General features: G+C 43.0%; 1 protein-coding gene across 2 annotated transcripts in view; it reads left to right on the top strand.

Annotated features, from left to right (window-relative positions):
- The window catches only part of rictor (RPTOR independent companion of MTOR complex 2), a 135,113-nt gene that overhangs the window by 63,159 nt on the left and 48,092 nt on the right, over nt 1-23,862 (top strand). For both annotated transcript variants that reach the window (XM_033018491.1, XM_033018490.1), the window contains exons 7-15: nt 5,185-5,311; nt 6,110-6,279; nt 7,631-7,698; nt 10,596-10,663; nt 13,105-13,187; nt 16,696-16,783; nt 19,663-19,753; nt 21,968-22,034; nt 23,016-23,096. In XM_033018491.1, coding sequence (XP_032874382.1) covers nt 5,185-5,311; nt 6,110-6,279; nt 7,631-7,698; nt 10,596-10,663; nt 13,105-13,187; nt 16,696-16,783; nt 19,663-19,753; nt 21,968-22,034; nt 23,016-23,096 — 843 coding nt within the window. The remainder of the gene's footprint in view (nt 1-5,184; nt 5,312-6,109; nt 6,280-7,630; nt 7,699-10,595; nt 10,664-13,104; nt 13,188-16,695; nt 16,784-19,662; nt 19,754-21,967; nt 22,035-23,015; nt 23,097-23,862) is intronic.

Genomic DNA, 23,862 nt, shown 5'->3' with positions numbered 1-23,862 from the left:
GGAGGGCAGGAGTATTGAGAAGGAGGGGGTCGGGGATCATGCCAGCAACTCAGTAGCTCGGGTGGCTGAGAGCGGCCGCTGGGACTGGACAGCGGAACCAGCTGCCACATCAGCGCCTTCTGCCGGCCCACCCGCCAGCCAGCCACGGTGTCCTTCGACACAGGTGCAACCGGTGGAGGTGGTGGTTGCCAGGTAGCTGCTGGGCGGAAGGCTAGCTGCTCCTTCCCGGTCTCTCCCTCTCCCACTCCCTCTGCCCCCTCCTCCTCATTTACGCGTCACGATGCACGACTTGCGCGTCGCGATGCGCGCATGGCGTGCATTACGCGTGGTGGCGTAGACAGTGACACGCGGTCGCGCGCGGCGCCCCAGGATTTTATGATTCACAAAATCTTTGCATGCCACCTGCGTGATGCGCAAATGACGCCCGTGGGACTGGCCCTTTAAACGTTAGGATAGTCCAGCCTCAACTACCTCCTCTGGCAGCTTGTTCCATACACCCACCACCCTTTGTGAGAAAAAGTTACCCCTCAGATTCCTATTAAATCTTTTCCCCTTCACCTTGAACCTATGTCCTCTGGTCCTCGATTCCCCTACTCTGGGCAAGGGCCTCTGTGCATCTACCTGATCTATTCCTTTCATGATTTTATGCACCTCTATAAGATCACCCAAGGAATAGAGACCTGACCTACTCAACCTCTCCCAATAGCTCACGCCCACTAGCCCTGGCAGCATGCTTGTAAATCTTCTCTGCACCCTTTCAAGCTTGACAATATCTTTCCTATAACACGGTGCCCAGAACTGAACACAATATTCTAAATTGGACAAAAGTGCTGGAGAAACTCAGCGGGTGCGGCAGCATCTATGGAGCGAAGGAAATGGGCAATGTTTCGGGCCGAAACCTTGGTTGCCGCACCCGCTGAGTTTCTCCAGCACTTTTGTCTACCTTCGATTTTCCAGCATCTACAGTTCCTTCTCAAACAATATTCTAAATGCAGTCTCACCAACGTCTTATACAACTGCAACATGACCTCCCAATTTCCAAAGAAGCTCTTCAAACTTCCAAGAAGGTTGATGTGCTGGCACGCCACCTTCATGATTACACATACGTCCAGGGCCCAGGTCAGATCCTCGGAGTTGTTGATGCCCAGAAATTTGAAACTGCTTTTTCTCTCCACTTCTGACCACGATTGAAAACTGGCGCATGTTCTCTTGTCTTCATTTCCGAAATGTTGGTTTTGTTGACGTTGAGCGAGTGATTTTTTTTTTTTTTTGTGCCGCTATTCAACCAGATGTCACTTGTATGCTGACTCATCACCACCTGTGAATTCTCCTCTGTATTTACAGTGGAGAAAGACATGGTTTCTAGGGACCTTGTGGAAATTACTAGTGATCTTAGAGAGAGGCCACATTACAGAGGAGGCGGTGCTAAATCCCTAGTGTTTAAGAAAGAACTGCAGATGCTGAAAAAAAATCGAAAATAGACAAAAAATGCAGGAGAAAGACCCGAAACGTTGCCTATTCCTTCTCTCCATAGATGCTGCCTCACCCGCTGAATTTCTCCAGCATTTTTTGTTTAGCTAAATCCCTGGGATTTGTTTGTGTTTCCTAAGACATTGTGGGATCCCAGGGGGGAAATTGAGAGGCCACAGGTCACCCTTGAGCCTCCTGCACTGGGCAAATGGACAGAGAAATTGCAGAGTTTAAGTTGAATAATCGCGTTTTGCATTTTGGTGGAACAAATGGGGACAGATTTAATCTGGATGTTACTTGGTGTGGATAGTTTGAGCTATTAGAGGCTGGATAGTCTGTGTTGTCTTTTCCCTGGAGTGTAGAAGGCTAAAGGGCCTGTCCCACTTGGCCGTCATTTACGCGACAGGCTGGTGGTGACTGACGAGCGCACAGCCGTCTGGAGTGCGTGACGTCATTTGAATACCCAGTTTATGATATTTACCCAGTTTATGATATTTATAGTGATTTTCTAAAATGTTCCAGTTTCTTGAGTGGTGCTAGCAATTGGAAAAACTGCAGATGTAAAGCTCCTATTCAAAAAAAGAGGTGAATGAAAAGTAGCAAGCTGCAGAGCAAATTAATCTGTGGGATTAACTGCAGATGCTGGTTTAAATTGAAGATAGACACAAAATGCAGGAGTAACTCAGCGGGACCAGCAGTACCTCTGGTGAGAAGGAATGGATGACGTTTCAGTCTGAAGAAAGGTCTCATAGAAACATAGAAATTAGGTGCAGGAGTAGGCCATTCGGCCCTTCGAGCCTGCACCGCCATTCAATATGATCATGGCTGATCATTCAACTAAGTATCCCATACCTGCCTTCTCTCCATACCCTCTGATCCCCTTAGCCACAAGGGCCACATCTAACTCCCTCTTAAATATAGCCAATGAACTGGCCTCGACTACCCTCTGTGGCAGGGAGTTCCAGAGATTCATCACTCTCTGTGTGAAAAAAGTTCTTCTCATCTCGGTTTTAAAGGATTTCCCCCTTATCCTTAAGCTGTGACCCCTTGTCCTGGACTTCCCCAACAACGTCTCGACTCGAAACGTCACCCATTCGACCCGAAACGTCACCCTGTCCCACTTGGCCGTCATTTACGCAACAGGCCTGTGGCGCGCGAAGATTTTGTGCAGCACAAAATCCTGGCGCGCTGCACGATACCGCATGCAACTCCATGCGACCGTCCCAAGCTGCCCACACGCTACCAGGTCGCGTAAATGGCGTGCAAATCACGGCCAAGTGGGACAGGCCCTTAAAGAATGACTTTAGGAATATAGAAAAGATGATTAGACATGGTATTTTCCTCAGGCTAGGGGTATCGAAAACTGAACACCATATGTCTAAGGTGACTTTTTGGGACCTGAGGTGGACATTTTTCATACTTGAAGGTGCATGCATGGGACGAGCTGCCAGAGGAGGTGGGAGAGGCAGGTACAATTATCACACTTACAAGACACTTTGACAGCTGCATGAACAGGTGAAAAAACAATGAGGTGCTGGAGCAACTCAGCGGGCCAGGCAGCATCTATGGAGAGAATGGACAGTCAACATTTCAGGTCAGGACCTGGTTTGGAACAGTGTGGGGCAGGTGCAGCCAGGTGGGACTAGCCTGCTTAAACAATTTTGTTGGCATGACTGAGTTTGGCTAAATGCACTGTTTATGTGATCTATATGTGGTTTATGTGCTCTCTAGCTCTGACTCAAAACAATGAAACTTTAACATTTGCCTATGACAGCTGCTACACATAGGGTAGCAAAAGGGTAATGGCAACCCCATAGACTTGTTTGTGTGTACCAGGAATTCCCCTGCTCTGTGTTATGACTCAACATGTATGTAAATCGTCAATACATTTTACGAGCGTGGGTGTATTAAAATTTAGTTTTTCCTTATTGATGAAAACATTTATTTAAGATAATTTTCAGCATCCAAACTTCCAGAACAATTCTGCATGGATTAGATGTAGAATAAAGTCTCTTCCATACACAGACCTTCTGTTAGCTTCTCCATTTGCATAGAATTATTGGGTGAAGTTAGCAGAATGAAAAAGTAAAGAGTAAAATTGTATATTTTCAAATATTGCTTAATAGAATAGAATAGAATGCCTTTTATTGTCATTCAAACAGCTTGGTTTGAACGAAATTGCATTTTCTACAGTCTTAACATTACAAAAAAAAACAAGACCCACACTTAACACAATTTACACAAACATCCATCACAGTGAATCTCCAACACCTCCTCACTGTGATGGAAGGCAAAAGTCTTTAACTTGTATTTGCAAAATTAAATCAACATTCTGCTTTGCCCTCATCACCTGTTCATAGTGATTATTATTGTCACATGTACCAAGGCACAGTGAAAAGCTTTTTTACATGCTATCCAATCAGATCAATAATACTACACATAAGTACAATCAAACCAAACTCAAGTACAATTGGTAGAGCAAAGGGGAAGCGACAGATACAAATATAGTTTTCAGCATTTGTTCCAGAGACAAAGTCCAATGTCCATAATATGGTAAAGGTGACTCGGACAGTACCGTAGCTTATGGAAGGACTGTTCAGAAGCCTGATAACAGAGGGGAAGAAGCTGTTCCTGAGTCTGGTGGTGCGCCCATTCAAGCTTCTGTGTCTAAGAAGGAACTGCAGATGCTGGAAAATCGAAGGTAGACAAAAGTGCTGGAGAAACTCAGGGCCGAAACGTTGCCTATTTCCTTCGCTCCATAGATGCTGCTGCACCCGCTGAGTTTCTCCAGCACTTTTGTCTGCCAAGCTTCTGTGTCTTTTGCCTGACGGCAGCGGGGAGAAGGACGAATGACCATTCATTGCCTTCCTTCGGTGGCCGTTCTTTTTGAGAGTTTTGACAGGCTTGCATTTGTGGAGTGTATCAGGTGGGCCCATTTGTGTCCTCATTCTAAGTGCGCACATATTGAGTTTGTATCAAGGAACCGTTAGTAGTTGAGATTCCTCAGAGGTTCCTAACTTTTTATGCTCCCTTTCTGAGGCTGAATAAATAAAAAAAACAGCCAAACTGAAAGATAAATGGAATGCTCTAATGCTATTACTTGTTTTTGAAAAATGTTTGAGAAATAGTTCAAAGCTTATTAAGAGACACGTGGGTCACTGTTTAAAAACATTGACCAACAAATGTGTATTGCTTAATATTAAGTATGGCTGGACATGCTGAGCCATAGGATTTTAACAATATCTGAGCCATAGGATTGACTGCTGGGCCCACGTTTATTCTGTTTATGAACACATGATTAGAATTTAATCAGGGAGCTTAATTTTGAAGTCCAATTAGGCCATTCGGCCCATCCAGGCCACTCTGCCATTCAATCATGGCTGATCTCAACCCCTTTGAGATGGAAACTGCCTTTGCCACATAATCCCTGATACCCTTACTAGTCAAGAAGAGGGCTGAGGGCATTTTCACGGGGACTCGCTGAAGGCTATTTAGGCTAGAGTAGAATTAATGTAGAAGGGAGTCTATTATAAATTTGATACTTCAAGGAGAGAGGCGAAGAGAAATTTATTTCTACATGAGAAAACCTAACTATTTGAAGAGGTCATGACAAACTAATAGGGCAGAAAGATTAGATATGGTTTGCTCCAGCAGTCAGCTCCTGTCTGTGCTGTTAGGAGCTTGAGTGTTAATATGTTTCTTTTTTCCCCACAGATGATCACTGTGAATGCTGCACTGTTTCCCAACTCTATCACAAACTCCCTAATTGCTGTTGGAAATGATGGTCTCCAAGAACGTGATCGCATGGTCCGAGCTTGTTTGGCCATCCTCTGTGAGCTAGGTAACGGGACTAAACCATTTCCTATCTGGCATTCATTCATCTTCAGAATCCTGTCCTGGGGCATTAGTGTAAAAGCATCCGTGGGCTTGCCACCAGATCAATCTAAACCTAAAAGGTTGCACGTTCAAACCCACAGTGCAGAAGACGAGACTGTGCACTGATGGCATTTAAATTGCCAATAGGCTCCTTAACCAAGATAGTATTTACTACTCTTCTGCCCATTACCAGTCAGAAAATGTGTAGCTTTGTGCCCCACTTCACATCTGCAGTGTATAAAATCATGAGAGGAATAGATCGGGTAGATGCATTGAGTCTCTTCCTTGAGTAGGGGAATCGAGGACCAGAGGACATAGGTTTAAGGTGAAGGAGTAAAGATTTAATAGGAATCTGAGGGATAACTTTTTCACACAAAGGGTGGTGGGTGTATGGAACAAGCTGCCAGAGGAGGTAGTTGAGGCAGGGACTATCTCAACATTTAAGAAACAGTTAGACAGGTACATGGATAGGACAGGTTTGGATGGATATGGACCAACCACAGGCAGGTGGGACTAGTGGAGCTGGGACATGTTAGCCGGTGTGGGCCGAAGGGCCGGCTTCCACGCTGTATCACTCTATGAATGCTGGTGGAAATCTGAAATGTATAGATTGATGATTTGCACACAAACAGATGTCCTTCCCTGAAGGACATGATGACAATCTATAGCTTCATTGATTGGATTTACTGACATCAAATCAATATCCTCGGCCTCTAGATCACCATTTCCTTTGTGTAAACGTTGGACTAATTTATTTTATCAGCACTTCAGAATCCTGAGGTGGTGGCCATCCGTGGAGGTCTCAGTACCATTCTGAAGAATGTGATCGACTGTCAATTGAATCGGATAAACGAGGCGCTCATCACCACCATTCTTCATCTGCTAAATCACCCAAAGACACGGAAGTACATTCGAAACGATGTGGAACTAGAGGTATGAGCACTGGTGCTTTCAGTTATAATTGCTCTCCGGTGCACTATGTAATACAATAATCCCACCTGGACAAAGCCTTTAGAGCATAGAACAGTACAGCACAGGAACACGCCCTTTGACCACAATGCTTGCACCCAACATGATTGTTCTCATCTGCCTCTACATGAACCGTAGCTTTCTCTTCCTTGCACTTCCATGTGCCTGTCTACAAGCCTCTTAAATGTCACTGTCGTATCTGCCTCCAGTGCGTTCCAGGCCCCTCACCACCCTCTGTTTTAAAAACTTGCCCTGCACATCTCCATTAAACTTTTCCCTTTTCATCTTATAGCTATGCCCTCTAATGTTGGACATTTCCACCCTGGGTGACAAAGGTTCTGACTGTTGCCAGGAAGAGAAAAGGTATTTCACTTGGATATGGAGGAATATGGATCGCATATAAGCAGAGGAGATTAGTTTAACTTGGCGTCATGTTTGGCACAGACATTGTGGGCCAAAAGAGCCTTTTCCAGCACTGTACTGCTCTATGTTCTAGGTACTTGGATATGATAACCTTAAGACAAAAAGTGAAAATAAAAACATAAATAAATTCTACATTTCTGTGGGAAGAAAACGTTTGCTACATGTGGGAAATGTGAGTTTGAGTTTTGCTAACATGTAGATGAAAAACTGATTCTCAGTAAAAGCAGTTTTCCAAATTGTTTTACTACTGACAGGGATACCGGAGTTTGAGTTGATGATCGGAGAATTTGTTGGGGGATTTACCTTCCCACTGAGAAAATTGAACTATTTTCTATGTTTCTATTGGAATCAAGGGATATGGGGAGAAGGCAGGCACGGGTTATTGATAGGGGACGATCAGCCATGATCGCAATGAATGGCGGTGCTAGCTCGAAGGGCCGAATGGCCTCCTGCACTTATTTTCTATGTTTCTAAGTTCCGAAATTTCTTCTGATGATCTCTCTCTCTGTTTACTTTCCTTTGAATTCTAGCTTCAGGTCTTTTTTGAATCTGGGTCTTCAACGTGAAACACTGGTACTGTTTCCACAGATACTGCCTGACCAGCCAAATCTTTCCAGCATTTTTTGTTTTTTGTTTAATATATAAATATATTATGTAGAAAGACACAAGCAACTGCAGGTGCTAGAGTCTTGAGCAAAGCACAAAGTACTGAAGGAACTCAGTAGGTCAGGCTAGGGAGAAAAAGGACAAATGACGTTTGCGTTCAGGACCCTTCTTCAGACTCTGTATGCGTTTGTGTTATAGTTACATATGTGTCATTATATATTTGTATAAAATGTAAAGTTCTGAAGTGTTCTGGATTATCTATTGCAATAATGTATTTGTCTTGCAGCAAATTCTAGCGCCATACACGGATTTTCACTACAGACATAATCCAGACACTGCAGAAGGACAACTCAAGTAAGTTTCCTCCTTGAATTTATTTCAAATGTAGTAATATATAATTCTCAATAGAAATTTGAGGGAATAACTATTCTGGTAGAGCGAAGCGGCTTTCCCTTAAGTGAAAAGTGTAAAAGCTATTTCATAGAAACATAGAAAACAGGTGCAGGAGGAGGCCATTCGGCCCTTCGAGCCAGCACCGCCATTCATTGTGATCATGGCTGATCGTCCCCAATCAATAACCCGTGCCTGCCTTCTCCCCATATCCCTTGATTCCACTAGCCCCTAGAGCTCTATCTAACTCTCTCTTAAATCCATCCAGTGACTTGGCCTCCACTGCCCTCTGTGGCATGGAATTCCACAAATTCACAACTCTCTGGGTGAAAAAGTTTTTTCTCTCCTCAGTCTTAAATAGCTTCCCCTTTATTCTAAGACTGGCCCTGGTTCTGGACTCGCCCAACATTGGGAACATTTTTCCTGCATCTAGCTTGCCCAGTCCTTTTATAATTTTATATGTTTCTATAAGATATCCCCTCATCCTTCTAAACTCCAGTGAATGCAAGCCTGGTCTTTTCAATCTTTCCTCATATGACAGTCCCGCCATCCCAGGGATCAATCTCGGGAACCTACGCTGCACTGCCTCAATCACAAGGATGTCCTTCCTCAAATTAGGAGACCAAAACTGTACACAATACTCCAGATGTGGTCTCACCAGAGCCCTATACAACTGCAGAAGCTCTTTACTCCTACACTGAAATCCTCTTGTTATGAAGGCCAACCTTCCATTAGGAAAGCATAGTAAACACATAATGGGGACTTGCAGGAAATGTACTGCGATAAATTGTATGACGTCCAATCTTATACAATAGATAAATTAATGGGCAGAACTATAACTAAGGATGTTCATAATCTATTTGGGACAGATTCTCAGCACAATACATTATGGAACTAATCTGATATCTGGTCATGCATTATGGAACAGGAATAACTAATGATTTTATCCTTGTGGATTCGCTCGGAAGAGTGATCATATTCAGACCTAAATCTGAAACCTTGTTTCAATGTTAAGTAAAGAGAGTTACTAAGTTATAAAAGTGGAATTATCTAGCGTGGACTGGGATAATATATGAAATGGAAAGATGGTAAAGTTGGAGAGCTACTCAGCATGGAAACAAGGCTTTCGGTCTTGAGCTTGTCCATGTGATCGTTGCCCAACAGAGCTAGTCCCACTTGCCTGATCCATACACCTTCCAACTTTTCCTGTCCGGGTGTCTTAGTTGCACCCATCTCGACCACTTGCCCTGGCAGCTCTTTCCACATATGCCTCACTGTCTTAAGTGGAGGACGTTACCCTTGCGATTGCTTTTAAAATTACCCCTCTCATCTTAAACTCATGCCCTCTAGCCTTTGACTCAACTATCCAGGGGGAAAAAATCTGTGGTTATTCACTCTATGCCCCTCATGATTTGGGGAACCTTTAATGTCACCTCAATCTCTTACCGGATTAAAAAACACATCTTATCCAGCCTCTTCATATAATTCCAACCTTCCAAACCTCATAATATCCTTAAATCTTTGTTGCGCCCTTTCCGGTTCAGTGACATCCATCATATAGCAGGGCGACCAGGACTATAGTTAATATTTGGCCTTGCCATTGTCTTGTACAGTTGTAGCATTAAGGTTACAGAAAGCCAATGAAGGCAAGCATGCCAAACACCACCTTAAGCTGGAGATCTATTACTGCCCATTGACCAGTGATTCACAGTTAATGTGTGTATCCTTTATAGACATGACTGAAACTCAGCTGTAGCTGCACCAGTGGGTAAATCCTACGGTCTCTTGATCTTTACCGACGTAGGAAGAAGTGCAACATGGTACAATATATCGAAGTTTAGAGCCTGTAGAACCCCAATCCAATAAAGATGTACATGTGCCGAAATCTTGAGACTGCGCTGGAGGAACTCGGCAGGTCAGGCAGTATCTGTGGAGAGAATGGACAGATGACATTTCAAGTCAGCATCCCCTAAAGCTGGGATTCCAACCCGAAGCATTGCCTCCCTATTCCCTCCACAGATGCTGTCTGAACCTCCAGCACGGCTCTGCTAAGGATATGCATGCGAGTGGCAATACAGCATGGAAATGTCAAAGACTAGAGGGCATAGCTTTAACATGAGAGGCAAAGTTTAAAGGAGATGTACATGGGATTTTTTTTTTAACCAAAGGGCAGTGAATACCTAGAGTGCATCGCCTGGGGTGGTGGTGAAAGCAGATACGATAGTGGCATTTAAGGGGCTTTTGGATAGGCACATGGATATGCTGGGAATTGAGGGCTATGGATCACATGCAGAGGGAATTAGTCTGAAGAAGGGTCCCGACCCAAAATGTCATCCGTCCATGCCTCTGGAAACCTGACCCGCAGAGTTATACAAGCACTCTGTCTTTTTTTTTTGTAGACCAGCATCTTAGTTTTAGTTTAGTTCAGAGGTACAGGACCAAAACAGGTCCTTCGGCCCACCGAGTCAGCACCGACCAGCACATTAATATTATCCTATACACACTAGGGACAATTTACACTTATACCAAGCCAATTAACCTACAAACCTGTACGTCTTTGGAGTGCGGTGAAAACCCTCGTGGTCACGGAGAGAATGTACAAATTCCGTACAGACGGCACCCGTAGTCAGGATAGAACCCGGGTCTCTGGCGTTGCAAGCGCTGTAAGGCAGCAATTCTACCGCTGCACCACTGTGCTATCTGTTGTACCTTGTTTATACATTTTACCTCGGCAAGGCGTTTGGCAAAGACCCCGTAGGCTGAAGGACCTGTACCTGTGCTATATTGTTTTATGTTCTATGGAATAAACTGAATATAGTTGCATTCAGGGTGTAATTGTGTATTTTGTTTATTTCATGCAGAGAGGACAGAGAAGCACGGTTATTAGCCAGCAAAATGGCAATAGTAGCAGCCTTCCGATCCTGGGCAGGTATGATTCACTGTGGCGTGCAAGTAATGTCAAAGGCTTCTTTATTTTTGCCTTAGAAACTTGGAAAGCCATGTGCGGTAGGATTTAATACTTCTCCCTGATTACTTTGAGGGGCATGAATGTAATGTGGAAGGGTCTCTTGCTATAATGATCACAATGGTGACAGTGGCCAAATATACTATTTGTAACTAGTTCAATGTTCATTATTCTGCTAGCTCCAACCTCTAAAAATCCGAATAGATTTTTCAAACATATCCCTCTAATCATTCGGACCCTGCCCAGTTTGTTATTATTTTCCAAATGTCCTTTTCCAGCACCTTCTTTAATTTTGATTTCACACTAATTGGTCTGTACTTTCCCCCTTTAAAATAAATGCTTCTTTAATGACATCATTCGCCCATACAGCATTCTGGCACCTCTGACCAATTAAACACTAGATTTTCAGCTTTATTGTTTTTGTAATATTAAAAAAGATTACTAAAGCTTACATTTTAAAAAATTAATTTAGGCAGTTAGGACCTTAAACACCGTATACAGTGATGATCCACTGTAGACATTGAAACATAGAAAATAGGTGCAGGAGGAGGCCATTCGGCCCTCCGAGCCAGCACCGCCATTCTTTGTGATCATGGCTGATCGTCCCCAATCAATAACCCATGCCTGCCTTCTCCCCATATCCCTTGATTCCACTAGCCCCTAGAGCTCTATCTAACTCTCTCTTAAATCTATCCAGTGATTTGGCCTCCACTGCCCTCTATGGCAGGGAATTCCACAAATTCACAACTCCCTGGGTGAAAACGTTTTTTCCTCACCTCAGTCTTAAATGGCCTACCCTTTATTCTAAGACTGGCCTCTGGTTCTGGACTCGCCCAACATTGGGAACATTTTTCCTGCATCTAGCTTGTCCAGTCCTTTTATAATTTTATATGTTTCTATAAGATCCCCCTCATCCTTCTAAACTCCAGTGAATACAAGCCTAGTCTTTTCAATCTTTCCTCATATGACAGTCCCGCCATTCCAGGGATCTATCTCGTGAACATATGCTGCACTGCCTCAATCACAAGGATGCCCTTCCTCAAATTAGGAGACCAAAACTGTACACAATACTCCAGTTTTGGTCTTACCAGATCCCTATACAACTGCAGAAGAATCTCTCTACTCCTATACTGAAATCCTTTTGTTATGAAGGCCAACATTCCATTAGCTTTCTTCACTGCTTGCTGTACCTGCACGCCAACTTTCAGTGACTCGTGTACAAGGACACCCAGGTCTCGCACTGATAGAAAGAAATTATATGCACACTGGCATATTTCTGTGTACAAAAAAAGCACTGATTTGTCTAAAGAGCTGTTTATATCGCTGGAATTTAAAACAATAGGACCATGAGAAAACAAAATTAAACCAATAAGTGTTTACCCCATATATATCTTTGTCTGAAGAAGGGTCTCGACCCGAAACATCACCCATTTCTTCTCTCCAGAGATGTTGACTAACCCGCTGAGTTACTCCAACATTTTGCGTCTACCTTTGATTTAAACCAGCATCTGCAGTTCTTTCCTACACCCACATATATCTTTCCAGCTAACGTGTGGTAAGTCAACTGGCTTCAATTAACCAGTTCTAACGGGTTACCCAATTACCTGAGAGCTATCTGGTTTATATCAATGCAAGCTAAAGGGGCTGTCCCACTGTACGAGCTAATTCAGGAGCTCTACCGAGTTTTAAAAAAAAACAAACTTCTGGTAAGTATGTAGAATGTACAACGCTAACGGCAGGTACTCAGGAAACGCAGTAAGCTCGGGAAGACTCGTGAAGATTTTTCAACATGTTGAAAAATGTCCACGAGAGCCCCGAGTACCTACGAGCGGCTATTACCATAATTCTCCGAATTCTAATCAGGGCAAACTCGGGAGAACTCTTGAATTAGCTTGTACAGTGGGACAGGCCCATTAAACTACAAGATTAAGAGTATGAGAAAATTAGAAATGAGAAAATTAGAAACTACATTTTGTTTAACTAAACTAAGACCAAATTTATTTCGGATGAAATAGAACAGAAATGGTCAGTAACTTAAAAGATCAGACAGCTTCTGGCCATAGATGCTGCCTGACCCGCCTAGTATTTCTAGGTTTCTTGGATTTCAATTTGCAACGTCCAGGTAATTTTAACTGACAATAAAATCACCCCTCCCCACCAAAGTCCATGCTCTGTACACTAAACCCAGAGAGCACTGCTAAAATGTACTGAGACCACAGACAAGGTAGCATTGGTCTCACTCAACTTGCTTTCTGCCTTTGTATTACTTCCTGGTGGATATTATTAATGATTATTTTAATATTTTAAAATATTGTTTTAACTTGAAGATGTGGTGAATGAAGCTTTTGCCAATATCTAGTGCTGATTTTAATGCTGATAGTGTGCCTATTTTGTTTGGTTTACAGGAATTATAAATTTGTGCCGGCCAGGAAACTCAGGCATCCATTCTTTGATAGGAATACTTTGTATACCAAATATGGAAGTACGGGTAGGTTGATGTTCGCACTGAGGTGCTCGTACTTGAATCTTAGCTGCATCATTTGTGGCAAGCGCACAGTGTGATCTTTCCGTCGCAGTTTATTGTAAGGGATGCTTTAAAAAGATTATATTGTTATCTGTAATATACTGATTTCACACATTTCCCCTCTTTATACACATGGGCATTATTTGTAATTTTTTTTTAATTCTCACCTACCCTGCTGCAATTGAGGGGAATTTGTTAGCATTTGATTTCATCTCTGGACATATGGTAAAACCAATGAGTTAGTTTTATGAACAGCTCGAGCCTCCAGTTGCAGTTTAAATGTAGTCTTGAGCGCTCTTTAATGTGATGAATGGCCAGTGTGGTCCTGAAATTTGCAGATTTGGGCCACCTCTGGTAAGATGATAGCTTCAGTCGCATATATATCAATGAGAACAGGAGGCACATGGAATTGACTTAATATCCTGAGTGGGATTTGCTGCTGATATCTTTCCGGACGGAGATGATAAGAACACAATCCAACATCATTCCCCCCCCCCCCCCCCCCCCCCCCCCCCATTCCTGCTGCACCTAACATCTAATAGACAATAGGCGCACAAGTAGGCCATTCGATCCTTGGAGCCAGCACTGCCATTCAATGTGATCATGGCTGATCTTCCTGCCTTCTACCCATATCTCCTGACTCCGCTATCTTTAACAGCCCCATATCTCCTGACTCCGCTAGGTTTAAAAGCCCTATCTAGCTCTCTCTTGAAAGTATTCAAAGAACCGGCCTCCACCGCCCTCTGAGGCAGAGAATTCCACATACTCACAACTCTCTCTGTGAAGAAGTGTTTCCTTGTCTCTTCTAAATGGCCTATCCTTTATTCTTAAACTGTGGCACTGAGTTTTACCTTGTTACTTCCTGGTTTTATTTTTTATTTAAAGAAAGGTCTGCAGAGTATATTTACTTCCTTCCTATTTCTGATCAGTATTTTACTGACAGAAAGTATATCTAGTCACTGCTGTGATGTAGACCTGCTGGCCTTGTAACTAATCATCGAATGCATTTGATATAATTGTCTAGTTCTCACCTGGGAAAGAGTCGGGGAGGGAGACCAATTAGACAGTTGTCTTTCAAATGGCTGGCACAAACACGATGGGCTGAGTAGCTTCCTCACATTAAACTAGTCTGTGATTCTAAGACTAGGGATTATTTTTGATGGAAACCAGATTAAGTTGTTTCCCTTGCAAATATATTTTGTTATTTGCTTGAATCAGCTACTGACACATTTGGAACAGGTCACCAGTGTTGTGGAAATTGATAGCGTTAATGTTTAAAGCTGCAGTGACTCGTGGGAAGCTCAAGAATAACTCATAGTTTTCCTGTCTTCAAGTCAGGGGACATGTTTGAAAGAAAGCCTAAGCTAAATTGACCATGTAGTGCTTTAATGCAAGTTTTTTTTTAATTTTACTTTTATTGCACTTTGCTACCTGAAGAACAGTTTAGTTTAGAAATGCTGATTAAAAATTGGCCCTTCGGCCCACCGAGCCCACACCAACCATCGATCACCCGTGAATCTAGTTACACGTTAACCCAGTCCCATCCACTCGGGGCAATTGCAGAGGCAAATTAAACTACAAACCCACACCTGGAGGAAACCCATGCGGTCACAGAGAGAACATGCAAACTTCACACAGACAGCATCCAAGATTAGAATCTAACCTGGGTCCATGGTGCTAGTTGCGCCACTGCTGGTCTGTGGTTTCATTGTTACTGACCTGTCTGGGATACTGAGTTGGATGATCAGCCATGATCATATTGAATGGCGGTGCAGGCTCGAAGGGCCGAATGGCCTACTCCTGCACCTAATTTCTATGTTTCTATGTTTCTATGTCTGGTGGGCATGAATAGATCCCATACGATCACTGACGTTTTTTTGTTCCTGGAATATATTTATCCGTCATTCAACATCAGGTCTAATACATCATATAGTCAATAGTTAATTCTCTGGGCCTGGGATACTCTGGCTACTGGCTCTGGATACTTATTGAGGACTAAATCGATTGAGTCAGCTTGGTATGCATGTTCAAAATGACTGAAGGTGACAGCACAGGTCGATAGGTTGACGAGGGCATAGGAATGTTTGGTTTTGTTAGCTAGAGTATAAAGGCAGACTGGTCTTGGTAAGTTTCATAACACATTGGTGAGACCACGACTAGAATGTTGTGTTCTGGTTGCTAGTCTGAGGGAAAAATTCGATTGCATTAGAGTGGGTGCAATGGGCAATGTTAACTGGGACTTGGAGGAAAAGGTGGCCGGTGGGTACAGTATGGAATACACTATTAGGCAATGTGAATGGATTTGTGGAGTGATTGGCTTGTGGATTGGTGTTGAGGAGGCTTTCAGATTTGAGTCAAGGAGATTGATCTGGCATTAGATTTTTTTGATTATTTCTCTTAGTTTAGTTAACGATACAGCGCGGAAGCAGGCCCTTCGGCCCACCGGGTCCACGCCGACCAGCGATCCCCGCACATTAACACTATCCTACACACACGGGACAATTTTTACATTTCCCAAGCCAATTAACCTACAAACCTGTACGTCTTTGGAGTGTGGGAGGAAACCGAAGATCCCGGAGAAAACCCTCGTTGGTCACGGGGTGAATGTACAGACAATTTCGTACAGACAACACGCGTAGTTGGGATCGAACCCGGGCCTCCGACGCTGTATTCGCTGTACGGCAGCAACTCTACCGCTGCGCCACTGTGACCACCGTTAATTGTCATATGCAAGAGTTGAGATACACAGTGGTGCAGCGGGTAGAGCTGCTGCCTCACGGCGCTAGGGACCTGGGTTTGATCCTGACCTCGGCTGCTGTCTAAATGGAGCTTACATGTTCTTCCTGTGACCGCGTGGTTTTCTTCCGGATGCTCTGGTTTCCTCCCATATCTTAAAGATGTGCAGGTTTTTGAGTTAATTGGCCTCTGTAAATTGTCCCTAATATGGAATGGATGGATGAGAAAGTAGAAAAACATGGATCTGGTATGAACGGGATTCGGTGAGCCGAAGTGCTTGTTTGTTTGGTTGTATCTTTCAATCAATTCAATTATTGTAGGTATAGCTTGTGTCAGCATCATAGGCACATTCACTCAGATAACACACAAGAACAAATTGTACATAAATGATATTACAAATTCCAAAAGAAAGAAAGTTCTGCAAAAAAAAAAGACATTAGTGAAAAATCAATTAGAAAATACCATTGATAGTAGTGCAAGAGGTAGTCGGTAGTAATTTGTTGACTGAGTAAGATTAGGGTTCATGTTGGTTCAAGAACCTCAGTTCTGTGAAAAGTAGCTGTTGGTGAACCTGGCAGTTGTACAGTTAAGTGTTGAGGTGCCTGCGTAAAATAGCTTTATTATTATACATGCCTCTTCTGCTGTTCTGCTCATCTGTGTATTATTCTAGAGCTTTGCAGAAAAACCTTTTGTAAACTGACAAGGTTTCTCCCCCCCCCCCCCTTCACTTTGACAGCGTGGTCTGCTGGAGGTGCTGCACGATATCTTTCGACTACCTATTCCTGTGGATACGCAGGATTTTTCTGAAGCTCTGCTAAGTGTAGGTGAGTGAGCACACTTTCTACCTGTCAGTTCACCGAGGTATCTGGGTGGTTAGGTAAGCTGTGAGCCCACTCTCCTCACAGTTCATATTGCAAAACATTTCTTTGCCTTCCTGGTTATGTTCATGCCTATTGGGGGTAAAAAAAAGTCCTGCAAGATGGACTTGGATAAACTTCTCTGATTCTTTACCTGACCTGATTAATGTACGACATGCGTGGTTGATCTGGATGTAAGGAAGCCAGTGTAAAGCCAGTCTTTTTAAGACCTGCCATCTGACAGGACATTGTGATTTTCTACTTGTCAGAAAATGTAAACTATCACTGACTCGTTCACTGATTGCAATATTTAATATCATGCAGATAGACAGTAAATGACACATGTTGATGACAGAGATTACGAATGCCTTTGTACAGTGGTTTCCTGTTTATAGATGATACAATATTCACTGACATTCTATGCCTTTTAATCGAGTGGTAAAGGTGGCATATGGGTTTGGTTTGGGACCCTTCTTTGGTACCCGTTGGAACGCTTCAGTCTGAAGAAGGGTCCCAACCTGAAGCATCCATGTTCCAGAGATACTGTCTAACCTGCTGAGTTACTCCAGCACATTGCACTTTGGACCATATTATGCAATGAATTGGGAATACTGTAATATGTGCAAAATAAATTGTTAATAGATCCTAGCCCCTTGACTGGTGTAGATGGGGCATGTTGATCGGTGTGGGCAAGTCGGGCCAAATGGCCTGATTCCATGCTCTCTTTGTGATCTTGTCCAAAAAGTGTTTTAGCACTGAAGAATATACAGCTGGTTTTATTTATCCAATTTGAAACTTCAATGGCTGCTGGTACCTTTCTGAGTTACCAGAAATACTGAATTCATAAATTGCCTTGGCCAGACTTGGCATCATCTATAGTGGGAGTCCTCATTTAACCCAGGATGTCGGTACCGCCACAAATCACTTCCTCCCTCGCCTCCCCACCGCCCTGCCGCAACAAACAATGTAATGTTTGTATTCGCTGTGGGTGCTTGCAGATCAACTTTAGCAAGATTTTAGCACCATTTCAGATAACATACCACCAGGGATGAAGTCATCCTTGGGCCCCATTTCTGGAGCAGGATTTGCTGGTGTTTGAGAGGGTCTAGAGGAGGTGTACGCGAATAATCCCAGGGATGATTGGATTAAAGTATGATGAACGTTTGACAGCACTGGGCCTAAACTCGCTGGAGTTTAGAAGGATGAGGGGGAGGAATCTCATTGAAACTTACCAAATAGTGAAAGGCTTGGATAGGGTGGATGTGGCCAGGATGTTTCCACTCGTGGGAGAGTCTAGGACTAGAGGCCATAGCCTCATAATAAAAGAACGTACCTTTAGAAAGGAGATGAGGAGGAATTTCTTTAGTCAGAGGGTGGCGAATCTGTGAATTTCATTGCTTCGGACAGCTATGGAGGCCAAGTCAATGGATATTTTTAAAGCGGAGATTGATAGATTCGTGAGTAGTATAGGTGTCGGGTTATGGGGGAAAAGGTGGGAGAAGGGGTTACGAGGGAAATATAGATCAGCTATGATTGAATGGCAGAGTCGACTTGATGGGCCGAATAGACTATAACTGGTCCTAGAACTTATGAACTTCCAATCCTTTGTAGTGAATCAAGGAAAATGGTCCAAAAAGTGGGTGTGATGTCAACTACTCAATCTAACAATCTGCTCTCACAATTCTATTCTTAATTATAGAAACAAGGAACTGCAGATTCTGGGTTTTTTTTAAACACAGTGTGCTGGAGTAACTCAGCAGGTCAGGCAGCACCACTGGAGAATGGATAAATAAAGTTTCAGGTTGTTTCTTTGCGTCTATCCAAATTCTTCACAGATGCTGCCTGACCCGCGGAGTTACTCCAGGACTTTGTGTCTTTTTCTATCCTTAAATGCTCTGGTGACAAGTGACAAGTAAGTATATAGTTGTATGATTTTAGGTTAGAGATACAGCATGGGAACATTTTATTCTCTTTTGTGAGGAAAGTGAGGAAGCAAATGTATCAAAACCCAAATAATCAAATGCAGGGGGTTAGGAAGAAATCTACTTTGTGCATGAAATGCTGTAAAAACATTGTGTGTGCAGTTAGATCCTTTGCTTCATCACTGCTGACCCCTACAGGCAGTGTTCATCAATTACACTTACCGCCAATCGCTGCCGCCCTTGTTGCCTAAAGACGGATGAAGGATCAAAGCCCCACAATACATGACGTCAGTAGGACTGGCGAGGATCAAAATAATGAGTTGCTGATGTCAGCCGTAATCATGGCATGAAGTCGCATGGAACGTGTTCATTCTTTTCGAGAGTCGAGAGCGTTTTATTGTCCTATGGTACCGAAAGGGGACAATGAAAGTCTTACGTGCAGCACAGTGCTCAATAGATAATATAATAAACAAAGAAAATAGTTCCATTAAAAAAAAAAAACATTTTGTGCAAAAAAACAAACAAAGCCCCGAGTCCCTAGTGCAATGCTGGCAGTTTGTAATTTGGCTTTTAATGCAGCTCTTTATCTCGAACCTCACACCCACCATTCCTGTAATTCCTAGTTCACTCAGGACGTCGCTGTTGAATGTACTTCCACTATTCTTTTCAGCAGTACGTATCAGATCATAATACACAGTTTAGAAAAATGTTTCCTTGTGTAGCCTCTGGGTAGCCAATTCATTTAAATCTATGATTACAGGCCCTTCATTGGAAACAGATTATAGGAACTGTTCAGACTTTGATGTAATGCCAGTGTGCCTAATTCGGCCTTACATGAACAATGGGAAGGTACATGCGTGTAAGGTTGAAAGCACCTTTGGCTTTTCCATGATTATTTGCATTGCCTTGTTTTTTTTCCCCCAGATCCCAGCCGATTCCAGGATTCCTGGCGTCTTTCGGACGGATTTGTAGCAGCTGAAGCTAAAACCATTCTCCCGCATCGAGCCCGATCCAGGTACGACTCCCCAGTGATTAATGCAATAGTTTGGGTGGCCTCAACTAGGGTTGAAGACTAAAACAACACTTGTATAATTATTTGCCCACAGAACATTATAGTTTTTAAAAGTTATTATGTGTTAAGCTTTTTTTATCATGTTGTTCGATGTTCAATAGGTGGCTGTGGGTGCCAAGTCATTGGGTCAAGCAGAAATTGAGAGATTCTTGATTAGTAAGTGTGTCAAAGGTTATGGGACGGCAGGAGAATGGGGTTGAGAGTGAATGATAGATCACCCATGATTGAATGGCAGAGTCGACTCGATGGGTCGAATGATCTAATTCTGCTCCTATGTCTAATGGTCTTATACCTGCCCCCTCCTCCCAGAGCCCTGCAAACCAGAAGATCTCAAGGTCTTCAACCCATGTGCCAGAGCCTGCGTTATGCAGTGGCTTGGACAAGGAGAAGAAGATCCCAAAGTATCATCTAAATCTTTATTTTTGGTAGCATTTGATTATTAATGCTTTCATTACACTGCACGGTACTTGTATCAGCAATTCATGCTTTACCATTGAATAGATGAGGCCGCAGAGAAATGCAATTGTAGGCTCATTTCTCCAAGCTTAAGGACATCATTTTAACCTTGTAAGTGCTTCATGGGGAGGTGACAAAGGAATTATCTAGTATGTGAACTCCAACCTGCCAAGCAGTGTACGGCGTATGAGGCCCTTGAGACATGTGTTTTGCAGAATAAATGTGCTGGGGGAACCCAGCAGACCAGGCAGCATCTACGGAGAAAAAGAATAGATGATGTTTTGGTAGGAACCCCCCTTCAGACTGAAAGTAGGGGTGAGGGAGGGGGAGGGGGGAGAAAATAGACTGGAGGCAAGATCAGAGCCTGCAACAGATGACCTCAGGATAGTTGGAGCCCATAATGGCCCATTGTTGGCTGGAGAAGGTGTGATAATAAGAGGGATACATGGATGTGACCAGTGGAACTGGTAGCAGAGCTGCCAAGTAGTACGGATTTTCCATATTTTGTACGGAAATGCGATCAGCATACGGATGTACGCATTTGCTTTGTAAAATACGGATTTTTTTAAAATCAGCCCAACTTCCTGTTTCATCTTGCTGCTTAAAAAATGCAAGGATATAAAAAGTCATGCTGTAACTCTAATTAAATAGATTAAATCTATTAGTATTTTAAATTTCAAGATCTGGATGATTATTTTTGTAAGCTTTGATCTGCGTGTCCCGCTCCAGGTTTAAACAGTGCTGTCAGTTTAACGCGCGGGAATTTAAACGAACAGCACTATGGGTTCTAATAATAGCGCTCCCAGCTAGAGCGCTTTACACATAGCGTTATGGGTCACAGACTGTTAGGGGAGAGAGGGAGGAGGAGGAGGGAGAAGGAGAGAGGGAGGGAGAAAAAAGAGAGGAGAGGGAGGAAGAGAGAGGAAGGGTGGGCGGGAGAGGGAGGGAAAGAGAGGAAGGAGGGAGAGAGAGCGAGGGAGGGAGAGGGATGCTTCCAATTTGGCTTCTACATCATCTGATACTAAAAGCAGGAAGCAGCAGTTCAAACAGCAGTATATAGAGAGATGGCAATGAATGCACTGTCAAGGAAGGTGCGTAGAAGACAATTGGTAACAAAGTTATGCATTCTTGTACGCCTACATGGGTATGACCGCACATAAAAAAACAATACTTTTTTCAGCAAAATGACAAAAATACTGATTTCCTCAGCAAAATACTGATTTTCAGGTATTAGAATACTGAACTACTCTGACAAAACTTGCCAGCTCTGTGGTAGGGCTACTTGGTTGGGGGAGGGGGGGGATGCAGGAGTTACTTGAAATTGGAGAAATCAACATTCATACCGTTAGATTGCAAGCTGCCCAAGCGAATTATGAGGTGCTGTGTCAGACGGAGACGTGAATTTAGCCGGTCAGTAATTTATTTGCGGAGCCACAAGTCTAAATGTCCTCATGAAAGATTGTGGACCTGAAATATGAAGTTTGTTTCTCTTACCATGTGCTTTCAGACCCGAATATATCCAGCTCTGTTTTAAATATGTACGTTGGGCGCATCATGTAAAATAAGTAAAAGTTACATGAGAATTCATAAAGTCCTGATTGCTTTTGCAGTGTTGTGTGTAAGGTTTGAAGGGAAGACTTGAGTTGTTGGCAGACTTGTTCATGGCTTTGTGTCAAGTGCAATGATTGTTTCTCTTTCTAGGCCTGACTTGATGGACAACTATTTGGCACTTGTGCTCTCTGCATTTATCAACAATGGACTCCTGGAGGTAACACCTAAATTAGCGAGCTTTTTAAATTTGTTTTTGGCAGTTTAGAAACTATAAAACTTCCTAATATATTTTCATCATTTGTTTATTAGCTAAGTACAATTTGAATTACTTTAAATTAATTTAGAACGGTTCCAAGCCCCAAGCATTGGAACACCCAATGTAATTAACAGGCAATAATGTCATGTAAAGTTACTTTGAAATGCGAGTAGTATTAAATCAACATGTTCAGGAGGTTTATGTGTGGAATAATGGATGCTTGGTTGTGAATTTAAATTTAAATTGAGGTGTTAGCATTATTTTTGCATAGGATAACACCATTAGAAACTGGAATCCAATAGAAAGATCTTTCCCACCCTGATCATTCCTCCTCCTCCCTACTCCCGCCAAGGGGTGGCATGGTGGCGCAGAGGTAGCGTTTCTGCCTTACAGCTCTTACAGCGCCAAAGACCCGGGTTCAATCCTGATGACGGGTGCTGTTATGTGCAGAGTTTGTACGTTCACCCCGTGAAATATTTTAACTGAAGCGTCACTGGTGAATTAATAATGATAAAAGATATATAAAATAAATAATATCATCTTTAATGTAAGTATACATGATACTGATGTCAGTAATGACAATGGGTATTGAGACTTGGAATATTTGTGAACAGCGTGGTTCATTTAAATAGAGGGTTTATATTTGAAATGTGTGCCTCGGTCAGTTAGTCATAAGAGTCATACGGCATGGAAACAGGCCCTTTGCTGCTTTCCCATGCTGACCAGGACATCCCATCTACACTAGCCCACCCGCTCATGTTTGGCTCATATCCCTCTATACCTTTCCTATCCGTCCACCCGTGCAAATGTCTTTTAAATGTTGTTATAGTACATGCCCCCATGATCTCCTCTGGCAGCTCGTTACATAAACCCACAACCTAGTCATTGTTTTGTTGCTATTTAGTGTATCGTAAATGTAACTCACCCTGCCTCTTTCCTCAGAGCCTGGTTGAAGTGCTAACAAGCAGCAATGATGGTGTGTTTGTGTGTGCCACCATCCTTCTGGGTGAGCTCCTGCACATGGTAAGTTGAGCTGTCAGCTAGATAATGCTCTCTTTCGACCTCTATTCACCGTCTGGCATTGCCTACTCCAATCTTGTCATGGGTTTGGTAGCGTAATAACTTGATATCTGTTATCTGCACTTTCCCTGCAGCTATTACGCTATGTTCTGTACTCTGGTATATTTCTATTTACCTGGTGTATTTGAGTATGGCTTGAGTGTACTCATGTACAGTATGGTTTGACTTGATCAGGTACACGCAATATTTTTCACCATATCGGTACATGTGGCAATTTTAAAATAGTACAAGCTATAAACTAACAACAATGCCATTAATTTATTGAAACCAGGCTGATGTGGGTGTCTTTTGGAACTAATCTGACTCTGACCCTGCAAAGTAGATAGAAGGAACTGCACAGTGCTGGTTTACGAAAAAAGATAAAGTGCTGGAGTAACTCAGCGGGTTGGCAGCATCTCTGGAGAACATGCGTTTTGGTTCGGGCCCTTTTTCAGGCTCTGCAAGGCTGTGACTAGCCCGACACCATCTCCTTGGGGCTTGCATCTCATCTGACTTTGCACTCCAGTTTGTAACTGGCTTGACACTGCCCTTTGACGTCCAGCAATTAATGTCTCGCAGCCTGGCCAATGATTATACCTTTTATGCTTTTTCATGAGATATAGATGTTGATAGCATTTACCGTTCTGTCCAAATTGCCTCTGAACCAAAGCTGTAGTAGAGAATCAATCTCATTGCTAGGTCTGGAATCAAGTATAGCGCATAATGGAAA

This window comes from Amblyraja radiata, chromosome 3 (assembly GCF_010909765.2).
Source record: "Amblyraja radiata isolate CabotCenter1 chromosome 3, sAmbRad1.1.pri, whole genome shotgun sequence".
NCBI classification, from domain to species: Eukaryota; Metazoa; Chordata; class Chondrichthyes; order Rajiformes; family Rajidae; genus Amblyraja; species Amblyraja radiata.
The sequence above is the reverse complement of the archived record's forward strand: the minus strand, read 5'-3'. Positions and strand labels throughout refer to the sequence as shown.